The sequence below is a fragment of the Myxocyprinus asiaticus genome, chromosome 49 (assembly GCF_019703515.2).
Source record: "Myxocyprinus asiaticus isolate MX2 ecotype Aquarium Trade chromosome 49, UBuf_Myxa_2, whole genome shotgun sequence".
NCBI lineage: Eukaryota > Metazoa > Chordata > Actinopteri > Cypriniformes > Catostomidae > Myxocyprinus > Myxocyprinus asiaticus.
The window spans coordinates 12,171,838-12,189,831 of record NC_059392.1 but is presented as its reverse complement, the minus strand read 5'-3'; the positions used below and the strand labels follow the sequence as shown (position 1 = coordinate 12,189,831).

Sequence of the window (17,994 nt, the reverse complement as noted above, 5' to 3'; positions counted from 1 at the left end):
AAAGATGAATATGACCCGGATATGTTCTGGACAGGCTTTGCAAGAGCCTTCAGTTCATTAATGATTGATTTAAAACGCCTCAAGATTGGCAAGAAACTCCTTAACCCTTGATTCTAAAAGGGATAGTTCACCCCCCCCCCCAAAAAAAAATTCTCATTGTTTACTTGCCCTCATGCCATTCCAGCTGTGTTACTTTCTTTTGCTGAACACAAACTTAAGATTTTTAGAAGAATATTCAGCTCTGTAGGTCCAGACAATGCAAGTGAATGGTGACCAGTCCTTTGAAGCTCCAAAATGCACAAAGGCAGCGTAACCGTAATCCATAGGACTCCAGTGGTTAATTCCATCTCTTCTAAAGCAATATGATAAGTGTGGGTGAGAAACAGAGCAATATTTAAGTCCTTTTTTACTATCAATTCTCCTCCTTGTCCATTAGATGGCTATATGCTCGAAGAATGTGAATTGCCAAAAACAAAATAAGTGAAAGTGGAGATTGATAGTAAAACATTTATGTGTTTCTGCTTTTTGGAGCTTCAAAATTTTGGTACCTATTCACTTGCATTGTATGGACCTACAGAGCTCAAATATTCTTCTAAAAATCTTCATTTGTGTTCAGCAGAAGAAATAAAGTCAGACACATCTGGGATGGCATGAGGGTGAGTAAATGATGAGAGAAATTTAATTTGTGGATGAACTATCCCTTTAAGGCCAAAGTTTACTTTGGTTTTCCACGTGCCGTTATGTGTTGCGCATGGTGCGCGTGGCGCAAATTTAATCATCAGTACAGTACTCGTGGAATGTCCGTGTGCTGCCCAGTTTTTCTAGACGTGGATAGTCCGCATGCCCCTGCTGTTGACTGTGCTAAAATCTCAAAGCAGTTGCAGTGCGATGCGTTGAATGCATCCGAATGGGCTCACGTTCAAAAGAGTGTACTTTGAAAAGCTGAGTGCTCAACCGTGCACGAGACGGAATGGCATGCAGAAAGTACACCTTAGCTTTTACGGACGTAGGTCAGCCTTCGCATTTTCTCTGGGTGTTTGTCTTGATTGCAGGTCTTGTTTTTGGGTGTTGAGGCATTCCACTGTGTACCAGCACCTTAGAATCCATGAAGATCGAGGTCCATCAGTGGAATGCCTCTTTGCTTTAGATGTGCTTGATTGTTGGACTGGCTTGCTGCTGTGCACAACCTGGCTGAGCCCCCATTTTCTGTCTCTCTCTCTCTCTCTCTCTCTCTGTCTTCTGCTCCTCCCCTCTCTGTGCTGTGTCTGCAGGGATTTTTCACCATTTGGTGCCTTCAGTCTCCTCTCAGCATTCTGGGGCCAATCTCCCAGGCCCTGGGGCCCTCAGTTCCCAGCAGCAGAGGCATCTGGACACTAACTCCAAACCAGGAGCCTCATTTTTGCCTTCGGGCCCCTCCCACCACAGCCGCACACAGACAGTCCTGCACGCCCCCTCCCCGCCCAACCACTCCCTCCCCCTGCCCCCTCCCCTCAATGCTGTCTCTAACTCCGCCCCTCCCCTATCCTCCTCCCAGTCTTTGAGGACACAGTCCTCCCTTCCCACTTCCACCGTCTCCTCCTCCTCCCAGTCCCTGGCTGTCGCTTCCGCCACCGCTGCTTCCATCACCACCACCTCTGCTTCCTCACGGCCCTTCACGGTGCATTATCCCGCACATCTGCCACCTCCACACCCCTCCAGCAGTGCTGGGGCAGGCGGGGGCGGGGCCTTGAGCTCCTGGAGGACTCTGGGTTTGCAGGCATCATACATGGCCTCGCAGCTCCCCAGCAATCGCCCCAGATAGGACACGGCCAGGTGTAAGAGGGAGGGGGGGGTGGGGGGTACTGAAATGGGAAGAGACTGTTACTAGATGGATACAGGGAAGCTACTGCATTCTACCTGCTGTATTATCAATCTGAACAAGGTATGTGGTGTTCGCATGGTAACACGCAACATGCTTTGCTGCTTTTTCTTTTAATAGCTGCATATTTGACTGCTTATTTTGCGTTCTTTTGGTTTCATAAAACACCTTCTAGATTGTACCATTTTGTCAGAATTACCACTTTATTCATGTCTTTGGAAATGTTATAATATTAGAGATTGACCGATATATATATATATATATAATATATGTGTGTGTGTGTATATGTTTTTTTTTTGTTTTGTTTTGTTTTTTCAGATACCGATAAATTTTATGATTTAGTGTATGATAACCGATATGCAGAATCAGTTTAATAATTTTTTAATTGCCACGTTTTGACTCTGGCTAAATAACCATTATAATACAAATCAATAAAAACATTTTGTTTGAGATTTTGGCAATTATCGGTAGACCCGATAAGGAACCAGTAACAGATTATGTATAGTGTGAATATTAGTAAATTATCTGAATGTTTTAGGATCCAATAACCGATATGCGTAACCAGTTTTACATTTTTATTTCTACTTTTTAACTCAATGGTTAAATAATAATTTAAAAACAACAATAACAACATAATGCGCATTATGAATATTTTTATAATATTATTATATTTATGGTTTTAGTTTCCGATAACCGATTTGCAGAATCAGTTTTGAATTAATTTTAATTGCCACATTTTGACTCTGGCTAAATAACCATTACAATACAAATAAATAAAAATATATTGTTTTGTTAGAGATTTAGGCATTTATCGGTTGACCCGATAAGGAACCAATAATAGATTAAAAGTGTGAATATTGGTAAATTATTTTAACGTTTTAGGATCCAATAACCAATATGCATAACAAGTTTTTAGTTTTATTGTTACTTTTGGACTCAATGGTTAAATAATAATTTGAATACAATAATAAAAACAATGGACATTATTAATATTTTCATAATAAATGTATTATTATCAAAGGACGTCAGTTATGACATAGTGGAATATTTCCAAACCGGGATTTTGGCATTTATCAGTAGACTTCAATCGATATTAATAAAACTATAACAGATTAAGTAGAAAAGTATGAATATCGGTTTAAAATTGTTTTAAATAGTCACATGTTTAATAATAATTATAACAATATTATTATTGTTAAAGGAAGTCAATTATGACGCAATAGAATATATCCAAACAAAGATTTTGGCGATATTAAAGGAATAGTTCACCCAAAAATTAACATTTGCTGTTAATTTACTCACCCTCAGGCCAACTAAGATGTATAGACTTTCTTTCTTCATCAGAACAGGATTAAAGATTTTTAGGAAAGTATCACAGATTTTTAGCGTCATCCAATGCAAGTGAATGGACACCAATTTTTGATGGTCCAAAAACCATATTTAGGCAGCATCAAAGTAATCCTTGCGAATCCAGTCGATCGAGTAATGTCTTCTGAAGTGAATCGATACGTTTGTGTGAAAAACAAATCGCTAATTAAAACGCTTTTAACTTTAAATCTGTGCTTCCGCCAACTCTCTGTAGCTGTTTGAATTGACCTAACTCAGTGCGAAGTACATTCCTCTGTGGTAAACGGAACAGAACTTCTGAATTCTCGCGTGAATGCGCCAACGTGATGAAGTCACGTGACAGCGACGGGAGGCATTGAGTGTTTACAGGAACTGGGTTTTTTTTTATTTTTTTTTTTTAAAGTCAATAACGTTATAATTAGCGATTCGTTTTTCACACAAATGTATCGATACACTTCAGAAGACATTACTTGATCGGCTGGAGTTGTGTGGATTACTTTGATGCTGACTAAGTGTGCCCTTTGGGCTATCAAAAATTGGTGTTCATTCACTTGCATTGGATGAAGCTAAAAACCTGGGATACTTTCCTAAAAATCTTAAATCCTGTTCTGATGAAGAAAGAAAGTCATAATATATATATTCTTGGATGTCCTGAGGGTGAGTAAATTATCAGCAAATTGTAATTTTTGGGTGAACTATTCCTTTAAGGAACCAACAACAGATTAAATAGAAAAGTCTGAATATCGGTAAAAAATTTCGGTCAAATCAAATATCGGTCTGTCTCTATATATAACATGTTCATGAATGAACTATTTACATATTGTGTAATTCGTGGATTTTTACCCTCAAATGGTTACAGGTAACTGAAGAAATCTACCTCAACCCAACGTAACCTATGCAATGGACCGGTGTGGACCAATGGGCTTGACTCGCTCACCGGTGCTCAAACATTTGCTAACACAGGTTCAGCTTATAAGATACACACACACAAACACTCACATACTCACAGATTTACAGATTTTGCAACTTCCTTGCTTTTTAGTGAATTAACTGTCATGATTTATTACTTGTGTGTTTAACATGGCCTTCAGTCAATTGTTTGAAAAGATACAGAACTAAGACTAAATTTGCAGTTGATTCACAGTGGAACAAATGAGAAGTGTTTTACATGTCTAAAAGTAATTTATGTCACATCAAAACAACTTGTGAATCTTCATATTCTTGCTGATGTCAATGGAAAGTAATGTGGCTTTTATGATTGATAATTCCTAATCGGTTGGACTCTGTGAAGCCCGGCCCTTGGAGCCTGATCCAATTGTAGGGAAATCTCATTACAGCCTGAGCTTGTGCTACAGAGTCACAAAATACTAGAAAGTCTCCAACGGGTTGACATTGTTTCATGATTTTAGTCACATTTTCAACAATAAATCGGTTTAAAAGAATAATTGTCATCTCGGAATTGGTGCATTTTAAAGGGGTAGTTCACCCAAAAATGAAGTTTTGCATTCTTTTACTCACCTCTGTGTTTACTTTCTTCAGTGGAACACAAAAGATGTTTCAAAGAATATTCGGCTGCTCTTTTCCATACAACAAAAGTGCATGGTCACACAAAGCTACACTTCAAACTTAAAAGGGATAGTTCACCCAAAAATGTAAATTCTCATCATTTACACACTGTCATGCCATCCCAGATATGTATGCCTTTTTTTCTTCTGCAGAACATATTTGAAGAAAAATAGAAAAAATATCTTAGCTCATTAGGTCCTTAAAATGCAAGTGGATGGTGATCATCAGCATAAATGTCATCCATGCGACTCCACTGGTTAAATAACGATTGCTTTTGGTGTGAAAAAAATCAATATTTAAGTACTTTTTAACTATAAATCATAGCTTCCGGTCAGCAGCAGTATACGCATTCACGAGAGGGCGGAGTTCACACGGTCTGTGGTGTGACGTATTCGCTTTGGCATGTTTGGACATAATCTCACATTTTTCTCTCGTTTGAGACATCCAGGATGAGCACACAAACTCCCCATTGTGAGTAAACAAACAGATAAAACCAATGGCGCTTCTAAACAGTGTTCCTCCTATTCCGTTTTAAACAACGCCGCTCTTTCAGGTGTGTCGCACGTGCTGTTCTCACGTGAACGTGCCAATGCGATTACGTCACGCGTGTACTGCTGCTGACCGGAAGCGATGATTTATAGTTAAAAAGTACTTAAATATTGATCTTTTTCGCACCAAAAGCAATCGTTTCGCTTAAGACGACATTAACGAGTGGAGTCATATGGATGACATTTATGCTGTCTGTCACCATCCACTTGAATTTTAAGGGCCTACTGAGCTAAGATATTTTTCATCGAATGCGTTCTGGTAAAGAAAGAAAGTCATACACATCTGGGATGGCATGAGGGTGAGTAAATGATGAGAGAATGTAAATTTTTGGGTCAACTATCCCTTTGATTAAAATGAACTAATGCCACACAATTCTAGAACATTTTGTCAACTCTATTTCAATGCATTCTATCCATTTAAATTTGTAAAATGGAAGTTTTATGAATACTTTTTGTGGTGTTAATTTAGCATTGATGAAACTGGGCAGGGTATTTCCATTTTCCAGCATGCTTTGCATGGGACTCGTTAGGGAGAGTAAATGTTTAAATTAAGTGTTAGTTTGTGTTTTTGTGCAGGATGAATATAAAGGGGGATACTTGTTGGTGTTTAATGTTTTTTTATGTTGAGATTTAGAAGAGTTGTTTTATGTTGGAGTTTTGGGGGTTTCCATTATGGTAAAGAAAGTGGAGTTTGATGTAACAATGAGGACATCACATATGAAATTGATTGCTCGCTTCGTTGAGCAATTGCTGTGCTAACCATAGCACAGTTACTAAACTACACTCTGTTGTGCAACCAGCATGTATTTAGCATGCTAACATTCACTTTCACTAGTTAGTATATAATAAGTAAAAGAGATCTGAGTTACATTGATACGTCTAACTTTGTTGGGTTTACTCAATTCAACTAGGTTCTTTCTACACAAAGTGTTGGTGTTGAGATTACGTAGTAATTTTAAGTCAAGAAAACAAATTTCAAACATGTGGAACCACTGTCCATGATTGAATCAAGTTCAGCCAAAGATTTGTTTTTTTAGTGTATCGTATGACTTCAGAATACTCTGAATGTACTGCACAAGTCATATGAACTGTAATCATATTTTATGGTGCTTTTTGGCTTTTTCTCCACAGTTTACTTTCACTTATTATTTGAAAAAAATAGAGCCATTCTCCAACAGTTCTCCTTTTGTGTTCCACATCAGAAAGCCATACAGTTTTGAAACAATGGTGAGAAAATGGCGACTTCATTTTTAGGGTGAACTCTCCCTTTAACAGCTCTCCATAGGAATTGTTTGTATTATGAGGTGAAATAAGTAGGAAACCCAGAGCTCAAGCTGTAAAGTGGAAAAATGTACCTTTTAATTTAACACTGGATTACTTACCTGTGGAGCTGTTAATGGAATACGTAACCACATATGCCATATAAAGACTTTAATTTTGCAAGTTTTATTCATCAAATGATTCAATTAAAGCTCTTTCAAGAATTTATTAAATATGAAACGGACACATTCGCACCTTACCAGGAGTACATGAATATGATGAGCATGTATCTGTAAGGACCTATTTAATCAGGTTAGTTACACTTTAACTGCTGGATCTTATCAATCACTACATTTACCGTAACTTTAGGTGTTTTGTTTGGTTTAGGTCTCTTAATACTCAAGCTTCCATTTTCTTATGTTACTGCTGATCCTTTAATACAACGCACATATTTTGTTCAATCGGGGTGCAGTGTCTTACACGGTACAGGCATATTCAGGTGAATTGTGGTGCTGAACCATTCTTGCTGGTTTCCTTTGGATTTCCACTAATTTCGTGGTGCTTTCCGCAACCTGGAAAACCAGCACACGTGTACTTTTACACAAACACACATACACACTGATAAAAAGACGTACACACACTGGGAAAATGCAGAATAAATACGGTAAAAAAATAAATAAATAAAAAAACTAAAGAAAAAACTACTGGGCAACTTTAACTCATCTTTGTTTTGTTTTTATTTGTGTATTTTTTTTTTTTTTTTTTTTTTTTGTACTGTGAATGATAGTGTCTTTCAGACTGTATAATTGTACATAATTTGGTTTATTTATCATTTTAATTTTCTGTCATTTGTTTTTGTTGGTGATTGTTGGCTCTTTTGTATAGGAGCAGAGCACAACATGTGCAAAGTGTATGAACTTGACTCACAGTCTAAACAATATGGTGCTACAATCTGTACAACTTTAGACTGTGCTTATTTATATTAAGAACATCAACACACACAAAAAAAAAAAATTAATAAAGATACTTGGTGCTTTTAAACGGGAATGATTTCAAGCCTTGCGGCATTTATTTTTCCAATATTTATTATGTTATCGTATTATTTGGCACCCAGCTTAAAGCAGTTATTGCTTGTTTGGATAGTGCTGATTATTTTATAGAAGAAACACCTTTTGGTCTTAATCTAACAGACTTAAATAAGCATGGAAGTTCACCACGCTTTGCGGAACTTTATAGGAGGGTGATAAAAATTTTAATGAAGTATTTACTTCAGTGGTGCTCGCATCTGAACTTGACCTGTATGACAAGTAGTGAATGCATAGAGCTACTACACCTTGACTGTTTGAGCCTGTATGAAATGGAAAACTGGTGCCAATGGCGTTAATTTTTTGTATCTGTTATATTAAAACTTTCATTTGTTATAAAGATGAAAATGTGTGCTAAGCCTATTTGCCTACATTTCTGGGCCTAAACGGCTCGGTGCTGTTTTCACAATGTAATAATCACTGCTTCGTCTTACTAAAATTGGTGCTGTTGTTTAAACAGATGTCTAATATGTCCCATACCAAAACCTACAATCCACTATCAAAGCCTGTCCTAGAGTGTGTTGTGTAACTTAGAGTTAGAGCCTGTTGCGTTTCGTGGTGAGGTGAAGTTCCGATGTGACTGATCGTAGAGATGGTTAGTTTTCCGTCAGTGGGCTAGTACTGTGGTCGACCGATACTGATATCTAAGATGTAATTCAGATACTCACTGAGCACTTTATTAGGAACACTGTGGTGCTAATAAAGTGCCCGACGTGGTCTTCTGCTGTTGAAGCCCATCCCCCTAAAGGTTCGACGTGTTGTGCATACGGAGATGCTATTCTACTCACTACAATTGTACAGAACGGTTATCTGAGTTACCGTAGCCTTTCTGTCAGCTCGAATCAGTCTGGCCATTCTCCATTGATCTCTCATCAACGAGGCATTTCCGTCCGCAGAACTGCCGCTCACTGGGTGTTTTTTTGTTTTGAAACCATTCTGACTAAACTCTAGAGCAGTGGTTCCCAACCCTGTTCCTGGAGGCCCCCCAACATTTTGTACATCTCCATTATCTGACACACCCAATTCAGGTCATGGAGTCTCCACTAACGAGCTAATGAGTTTACTCAGGTTTGTTTGATTAGGGAGTTATCCAAAATATTAAGTTTTGGGGGGCCTCCAGGAACAGGGTTGGGAACCACTGCTCTAGAGACTGTTGTGCGTGAAAATCCCAGGAGATCAGCAGTTACAGAAATACTCAAACCAGCCCATATGGCACCAACAATCATGCCACGGTCAATCACTGAGATCACAACTTTTCCCCATTTTGATTGTTGATGTGAACATTAACTGAAGCTCCTGACCCGTAGCTGCATGATTTTATGCATTACACTGCTGCCACACGATTGGCTGATTCGATAAATCGCATGAATAAGTGGGTATACAGGTGTTCCTTATAAAGTGCTCTGAGTAATAGGTAACACAATTTGATGACAAATGAGACGCAAAATTTCTTCAGTGAAAAAACACTACTGGAAAATGTATGAAAACAAATCATCCATTGACAAGGCTGTTTTGTCTTTGGCTTTTTTGAAATTGATATTTGTGGTAATTGGCCCAAAATGGTCAAATATCCTACCTGGCATATCGGTCTATCACTGGCTAGTACAACATTGTCAAAATGGTAATTGGCGTGCAACATAGTCGGCGGGAGTGCAGTTCCTTAGTTTTGTATCCTTGTTTTCTTCATTGTGTGTTTTGTTTTTGTCTCGAAAAAAGTCAACCTCATCTAAGCTTTATAGTCAAAATGCTGTTTAATAGACTATGGTGTAAAATGATATAAAAACATTGTGTAATTTCTGTCTAACTAAAGATGATATAGGATATTGACCAGTAAATGAGTCCATTGTTACCAGCACTGAGGGTCTTTTTTTTGTAGAAATTAATAGTCATTGTTAATGTTTCCTGTTTTAATGGCCAATTTGTGTTTTGATATCTTTGCAACTGTTTATGATTTCATTATCCTGACAGTTTGAAAACTCTTTAGAACAGGAAGGTGCTCTCCTGCACTTTAAACAAGGAAAATGCAGCTATGAAATTCATGCACCTCTTGCATTGTGCTAGCGAGAGTTAATCATTTAATAAACGTCAATGCAAGCTTGGCTTGTTATTGTGACGTCTCTTTCTAAATCTTTTGTCCATCCAGACATCTCTTGTTGGAATGGAAATTAACTTAAGCTTTTCTTGAAATTGATTTTGAACTATTTAAAATAAAAACAATTCATAATTCTTGCTGGTGTTGCATTTTCTCAGGTATATGTACAAGGTTAGATGTGCATTGCAAAAGGCAACTCAAGTCCTTTGGCATGTTTCCATAGATTAATGATTATGTCCAAATATAAATATGTAAATTCACAAAGGTTCTGTCTAGTGTCTCAGGAACATCAGTTCTGACTTTAATAGAGTTGCATATTGGAAGGGAATGTTAAATATATTGGCTGTCTTCCTGTAGCTGACATATATAAATGAGAATTGATTGGTTGCCCTTAGAAGTTTGCTTTACTGTGCATTGTTTACCTGTGATCGCAATGTCCACCGGCGTATCAGCACTGACTATCTTTCAGTCATAATGTTCCAATCCAAATTCATCCCTTTTAAGTTATGAAAAATGCTTGTATTACTCAAATACTTTAATACTTGCATTCCTATTTTCAGTGAATCACAAATTATATTTTGTAATTGTTTATCAAAACCATCATAGGATTATTGTGCAGTAATAGCAAACTCTTAGAGCCGCCAGATTTGTGTCACTGTGTTTGGTGCTTTGAACTTAAGTTAAAATTACAGCCTAAATGAGTGGATAAAAGCTTTTAAATCCCAGTTTTCTGTTAACAAAATTAATAAAGTGTTTCTAATGAAAAGCTGCTTGATCTTTATTTCTTTATCATAATGAATGAAGATTAATGTTGGACTGGAAAGGGGTGCAGTAATGGTTCAACTGACAATAAACCACTTGAAAACCAATTTACAAGTGGTCCGAGGCATTGCAGGTGATCCTTTGAGAAGATCAAATCTCATAAATGCGTTTATTATCCACTTATACACTGTAAAATCTAATTAGATTATCATAGATTTTTTAAGGCAATCGGTTTGCAAGTAAACGTCATTATTTGGCTCAAGTGAACTTAATTATGTACAAAGTACAAGTAAACTCGATTAAAAGTATCATTGTTTTTTTAATTATTTAAATTGAGTTATAGCACGTCTTATACAGTATAAGAGAAATAATGACTGCAGTCTCATCAAATCAAATGGCAGAGAAGATTCTCTTCAGTTCTACTTAGTTTACTTAAATCTGCACTTTTGTAAAGTACTACTGAGTAGAGAATAATGGCTTAAATAGAACAGGCTCCAAGTTCACCAGAGGTAACACTAATCACACTAATGGTGACTTCACACAAATCACAACTATCAACCAGCTACAACAAAACAACAAGAATAGTCATAAGAACTAAAACTATATAAATTTTTAAATATTTTTCTCCATAAGTTCCTTTTTGTCTTTACCAAACATACATGATTTATTCAAGAGCAAGGAGTCCATGGGTGTGTATTCCACACAGCTGCAATTTTGTACTTGATCATTTTGAGTAAGCTGTACTCGAAGCCAAAGTTTAAAGAACGTAAATATTTGAGTTATGATTCCAAAATGTGACATTTCAAGTACTGTTTAATGAGGACCACTTAAATATTTTTATTAATGACAACTTTAGGGTTTAGAGAGTAATGGTAACAATTAAAACTAGTAAGAATTGTAAATGGTAAAGCTTAAGTTGAGTCAACAATTTTTTTTTATTTGATACAAGTATTAGAATTTATAGTGTAATTATTAGTATTGAAAGGAATGTTATGTAATGTTAAAAATATAATTAATTAAAAAATATAAGATCATTGAGGTCACTTGGACCCTCTCACAAAAACCTCAAATAAACATGAGATATGAAAGAGATTCGCCTTGAACTGTTTCGAATGCTTCTAAAACATAGACCCCTGTGTTTTGGGAAATACTTCTTACTGGATTACACTTGTTGTGGTGTTTGCCAGTTGGTTTGCATTGCGCTTGTTTGGAATAGACGAAAGCAAAGAAAGAAGTCCTAGAATATGTGTCCTTACAACAAAGGAACACTTGTAGATAGAGACCCTTGCAGATTTATTCATTTTCTCATCTTGAACTATTCAAAAGTATTCATAAAGTTCTTTAGAAATCATCTTACAATATGGAAACCAGAGATAACTTTTTTGGCTGCTCTCTAATTCTGAACATTAGAGAAATACTTCTTTTTCTTTCATTTAAGAATTCCAGATATGGTAAACTATCTAGCATTTTGTCTTCTGTGATTTGTGCTTGTTCTCAGCCATTGTTTTGGCCAATAGATCCTTGCCTTATCTCTTGGGACTGGTCAAATACCTAGCACACCAGTGCTACAGAGACCTTGACTGTCTGGAAAACATGTGCAGCTGCGTGTCTTCGAGAGGCGGGGTTAGGAGTTTGAGAGTATTTCAGTAACATCAGATAGCAAGGACAAATTTTATTTTCAGTACCTAAAATTATACTGAATGCCTTTAGCTATTCATATTTATGCATTTGGCAGACACTTATCCAAAGTGACTTACAGTGCATTCAGAGTACACTTTAACAGTTTGTATGTTCCCTGGGATTCAAACCCATGACCTTGCTGTAAGTTGCATCAAGCAAATTAAGTAGTTAAACTGCCATAAAACAACCTTAAAAACACGACTTTTGAAAGAAGAATAAATGTAAGTGCTTTAATAAAATTAGAACCTTCACATTTCTGTCTTTGAACCCTCTAAAAATTGGTCCCATTCACTTCTATTGTAAGTGCCTCACTGTAACCATGATTTTTGCTTTTTTTAAAGAAAAGGAGGGAAAAGTCTAAATGAATTTTTGTGGTAATCACCATTATGCCACAAATGCTGGCGATTGAGCTTAACTTGTATTGAACCCGGAATATTCCTTTAACCGGTTAATGATGTGGCAGTAGAGGTAGGCAGGAATGTTAAGGGGGTGTGGGAGTAGGACATAACAAGGACTGGATTCAAACACTCATTGCAGGAAGATGGCCCTATCCCAACCATATAGAGCCTGCAAGTCTGAGTAGCCTGCCAGGAACAACTCGGGGCACCTTTCAAGTATCTGCGATTCAAACCTATTTTCCTATGAGCACAAAGGCTTTTACGTGTTACTGGAACATTCGCTACTCAATATACCACTAAGGGTCATGTTAAAAAGGTAACTCTCATCTTGTGAAAAGTCTTGCAAGATTAATTTTTTACATTTATACATTTGAAGTCCTGGAGCAACCTTGCTTCTAACTGTACACCAAACTGAACCCTTACCTTGATAGCAGCAAACGCAAATCTTGCGAGAGCTTCGCAAAATGAGATACTGCCAAATCTAGATGCAATACTGCCGTGACTCCAACAACTTGTTCACATTTAGCTTTAAGCTTTATATTTTGGGAGAGTGTTATAAAGAACCTCACGGCTAAAATGATTTCCTCATTCATTGTAATTATTCAGTGTAGCTACGAAGCACTGCCCACACTGCAAATTTGCTTGTCAGAGTTGCCCAAACTTGAACCCCACACAACATTTGTGTAGGGAAATTTCTTTGCCATCAGGTGAAATTACTGACTGCGCAGATTTCCATTTGAGATGACTGTATTTTGCCTGCAGAATTTCACAGTGCAAAGGTAAAAGTGACTGAGCCTTTATTACAAAGAAAGTCCCTCTGGAGTAAACTTAAGTTAAGTGACTTGTTTAAGGGGACAGTGGTCATAGATCACTCCTAGTGGGGTTTGAACCTACAACCTTTTGGTTACTGGCCCAGATTGTTTCCACTCTCTATATACAGTATATTAGCATGCAAGAGGTTTAAAACAAGTCTAGAATGTAATATAGAAATGGGGTACAAAATATAGTTTCTCACAGCCAGAGACGAGCAATACATGACAACACAAAAGACTACTTACAAAATACAGGAACATAATGTACCTCAAAAGACTCAAGGACACAAATACTCTAGGACGTGTAACTGCATCCCAGGGGAATGAAATTAAAAAGGGATGAAAAATGAAAAGAAAATAACTTTGTTACAGTTTACCATTTCAAGACTCTATGGTCAAACTGTTATCACCCTCACACTACAGCTGTGTGTCTGTGGTCTACACAGTAGTTCATTGTCTGTGTGGGTTCCTCAGCTTATCAAAGCTCAAAGGCATGTGATATTCATTCACTGTCCTTTGACACTCACATCAACCCGCATACCTCAAATACCCCCGTTACTCCAAGGACGAGCTTTCTTAGCGGGCTGGCTCCTCTCAGGAAACCAGGAGGCGTGTATAAAGCACATCCCCATCACTGACCCGCCCCAAAACAAGTGTTAGACTTCTTTGTGATTGAATCAGAGAAGATGCTTGCCCAGACAAGATTTGGGATGATGCTGTTGCTGTCTTTGACTGTGGTGGCTGGGTCATACGGTACCACAGTGGAACACAATAACCAGGACAACAGCCAGAAAATCACCCCAATTTCAGGTCAGTTCTTTCTAATTTCTTCTTGTTTCTACACATTTTTGGTGTCATTTTTGCATTGTTTTACATCTTGCAGATCAGTGAATCTGTTACGGTGGTAGTTCGAAACTTTCAGAGTGATTTTGCTATGATCCCTGTAGTTTTGGCAGGTACGTAGGAACTATTTGAAAAGTGGGGGCATATTAGGGCTTGGGTGTTGATTACCTACCAATTAGTGAAAGGACGTACAGTCATTTAGAACTTTCGGAGGTACGAGTCCTTCCCAAATAATGGTCGATTCACCCTTGAATTCATCAACAGGACACAATAGAGATGAGCGGGAAGATGGAGATATGGGACATATGCCCCACAGTGCCAATGAACAGCCAACCGACCAATCAACACATGCCACTGAAGACGTACCATGCCAAGAGGAGCAATCAGCTAACAATCACGCAATGGATGATTTCCTGACAGCCCTGAAAGATGGCTGGAACAGGGAGAGTGAACAGCCAACGGAGTTCCAGCGCTTCGGAATGTGTTCGCAACATGATGCAATACCAGATTTCCAGGTTTCTGCATTAACGCGCCTAGCTGAGAGTGCACACCAGCAAAGTAATGGACTTAAGGTTGTACATGCTACAAAAGGTAAATATATTTTCTTTGGCTTCGTAAATTTGATTTCAAATTTTACTCCTTGTATTTTATAGCTGGATATTCATTCTTGTCAACTAGTTACTCTGATGTTAGTTAACGTGAATATCACTCAATCTTTTTATTGTGGTTTTCTTAGTAGATATTTGGGATGCTGAGAAAGATGGAGAGATTACTTTGGCCCTCACATTTCCAAGGCAAGCCCAGCCAACCAACCTGGCCTCCTTGATGCTCCTGTTCAGTGTGGATTCCATCAAGGGAGATGGTTTGAGAATGACATTCAGCAGTCATACTATTCATCCATATAAACAGGTTATCCTCATAATTTTCCTTTAAGCCGTTTCACCACTTATATTTACTATAACAGGATATGGAAGGACTGGAAATTATGGGGAATGTGGGAAGAGAAGATCAGAAGTGTTTTGAGCCAGATTTGAATTTGAGCACCACCAACTCAATTGACCTCATTCATGATACATAAGCAAAACAAATTTTTGTTAGTTTGTAAAACTATTCTGCAACAATTTACATAAGAATGAATGAGGCCCATTGTGTTGGGGATTGTGCATTAACCACTACACCATAGCTCTGACATGATGATAATTCACTAAAGCATGTTTTTTATGCATATTTTTGGCAAGATAAGTTGTTATGGTGTGTTTTCTCTGTTTCTCTCTCTTCCAGACGATTTGCATTTCCAAGGGCATGCTTTTTATTTTCCTTACTGGTGGACAGAGAGAGCATAATAATCACAGTCACCTTAAACTGAGACTTGCAGTTGAGACATTGAAGACTGAAAACAGTGAGACTTTTCTCCTTCCAAAATACACTTCTCAAGTCTCCTTTAACAATGGCCTTATTAACTGTTTTCTCATTTTAGGTCAGAAACCTAGTCTATCTGAGCTTCAGGAAGTCTTAATGAGAAAAGTGGATGGCAATAACATTACAATGAGGCCGAAGTTACTTTTCCTCTCTGACCGTGGAAACAGTGATGAGCATAGGACACCTTATTTAAAATTCCATGGGTAAATTATTCACTTGCTGGAGGTTCATAATGGACGCCATTTGCTGAATTAAACATGCAACACTACATTTGTCACAACAATATAGCATACTACTGTTTGAAACATTAATAATTATATAATGTATTCTGTTTAACACACTATTTTTTTAATTATTAGGCAGTATACAGTACATACTGCACAGTTTTCAATAAGTAGAAAGAAAGTATTCCATTCCGAACATAACCAATGTTCTGATTTTTGTTTTATTTGTCCAGAATTCCTCTGGATCAGAGACCTTCACCTGGCCCTCTTCCCCCATCCAGAACTTTTCTTTTCCTGTGCGAGCTGAAGAAGCTCTTCAATGACATCCAGCCAGAGAAAGAGCTGCCAACACCTCAAGAAGAAGCGAGCACAGTCTCTTTGGATACACTGCATTCCCTTCCACCCCTCACCCTGGGAGTGTCATCCACAGAGTCCCTCCTTTCGGTACTGGTTAATTCCTCTACTCCGACTGCATTTGTCTTCCCCCAAAGGCAGCAAAGCCTGCAGAATCACCGAGTGGAGCTGACACTGGAGTCTCCTCTACTTTCTGTGCTCAGACAACGACTGGATGAAGCCATTGCTCAGGTGAAAAAGGAGGCAGGGCAAAAGGTAATTGACAGGCTTCAGAAGCTGAGTGAACTTAGTGCCCTTCCTCCAGATGGAGATGATGATAAAGCAAGTGAGTACTGTAGCTTTTTTTATATGTCTGTATGTTATAATTGCATTAATAAGTATATACAGCAGAAGCGGAGGATAGAGTTTTTAATACTGGTCCCCATGATTCATTTATAGTCAGTCAAGACTATAAAGAGGCACAATACCGGGCTGTTTTGCTGCTGAAGGCTTTGCAGACAGTGCTCCGTACCTTGGAGGTGGAACGGGCCCAGAGAACAGCCAGAGCAGATGAGGACGGCCCAACAACGCCCAGTCAGTGTCGACTTCAGAGCTTGACTGTTTCCTTGAGAAAGTACTATTTTGAGCCCTCAATGGCAAACATTAACAACTGCGTTGGAGCCTGCGTCTTCCCAGTGGACAATGGCATCAACCATGCCATCCTCCTGAACCACCATATCGAGAGCGGCCAGCTTGTCACTCGCTCTCCCTGCTGTGTGCCAGTGGACTATATTGACCTGCATGTGATCGAGCTGGAGAGCGTGGGCACCCAGATCGCCCAGAAGCGGAATGTGGTGGCGACCACATGTGGGTGTCGCTGATGGCCTCCTTTGATCTAAGAAATGTACTTATGCATGTCTATATTGCAATATATGAATAAAACATCACAGATCTGCATAAACTGCATTTATTTTTGCCTGTCAATACACAACAAAGCCTCTCTTTTTGCTAAATTGATGCAAACAGACCTGGTACATATTTAAAGGAATATTCCGGGTTCGACAGCATTTGTGGCGTAATATTGATTACTTGAAAAATTAGATTTGACTTGTCCCTCCTTTTCTTTAAAGCAAAAATCTGGGTTACAGTGAGACACTTACAATGGAAGTGAATGGGGTCAATCTGTAAATGTTAAAATGCTCACTGTTTCAAAAGTATAGCCACCAGACATAAACAACAGTGTGTGTTAACATGCTTTTAGTGTGATAAAATTACTCACTAACCTTTTCTGTGCAAAGTTATAGCCGATTTTACAACTTTGTTGCCATGATGATGCATGCCACAAACACTGTTGTTTGAGTTCAACTTGTATTGAACCCAGAATATTCCTTTACATTTGAAAAATAAGATGTAATTTGAATTGTAAATTAGGTGATTAAAGCAAAATTTTGCAAATACAAAAATATATAAAATATATTTTTAGATCACTTTGGGTTGTATGAAATAATTAGACGTGCTGTTAAACACATATTTGCATCTGTGCTGAGCTCATCAAAATATTTGACTGTGTTTGAATAAAGTAAATACAAAGCATATTTTCCTTGCATCAATTGTACGTATAATGAATGAAAATAAATTCACAATGACTCCTTAATAATTTGCACCCTGCATGCAAAATGTTTCAGATGGTTTTATATTGACATGAACACATTCACCTAAAACAGTTATTTTTGATTCAGAAGTCCTCTTTACCCTCTTTTTTTTTTT

The 17,994-nt window shown here is 37.9% G+C and overlaps 2 protein-coding genes and 1 long non-coding RNA gene across 6 annotated transcripts in view; all 3 read left to right on the top strand.

Moving 5' to 3' along the window:
• LOC127437915 (histone-lysine N-methyltransferase, H3 lysine-79 specific-like) overlaps positions 1–4,980 on the top strand; it is a 44,500-nt gene extending 39,520 nt beyond the window's left edge. For 2 of the 3 annotated variants that reach the window (XM_051693079.1, XM_051693078.1), the window contains one exon: positions 4,065–4,980. In XM_051693079.1, the coding sequence (XP_051549039.1) occupies positions 4,065–4,072 (8 nt within the window). In that variant the 3' untranslated portion in view covers positions 4,073–4,980. Of the gene's footprint in view, positions 1–1,271; positions 2,594–4,064 lie in introns of those variants that run through there. The other variant, XM_051693080.1, reaches the window with a different exon arrangement.
• Positions 4,981–4,984: 4 nt separating this feature from the next.
• Positions 4,985–10,522, top strand: LOC127437926 (uncharacterized). The gene is made up of 2 exons (XR_007896633.1): positions 4,985–8,586; positions 8,791–10,522. It is a non-coding gene; the product is annotated as an uncharacterized LOC127437926 (long non-coding RNA).
• Positions 10,523–11,989: 1,467 nt separating this feature from the next.
• Positions 11,990–17,136, top strand: LOC127437918 (muellerian-inhibiting factor-like). 2 transcript variants are annotated; one of them, XM_051693085.1, is made up of 7 exons: positions 11,990–14,218; positions 14,516–14,842; positions 14,988–15,160; positions 15,533–15,650; positions 15,729–15,873; positions 16,128–16,573; positions 16,687–17,136. In XM_051693085.1, exons 1-7 carry the CDS (start codon positions 14,095–14,097, stop codon positions 17,106–17,108), a joined length of 1,755 nt encoding a protein of 584 aa, XP_051549045.1. In that variant the 5' UTR covers positions 11,990–14,094; the 3' UTR covers positions 17,109–17,136. The 2 variants fall into 2 exon arrangements, with proteins under 2 accessions (XP_051549045.1, XP_051549044.1); XM_051693084.1 differs by having other exon boundaries at positions 15,533–15,873.
• The last annotated feature ends 858 nt before the right edge of the window (positions 17,137–17,994 follow it).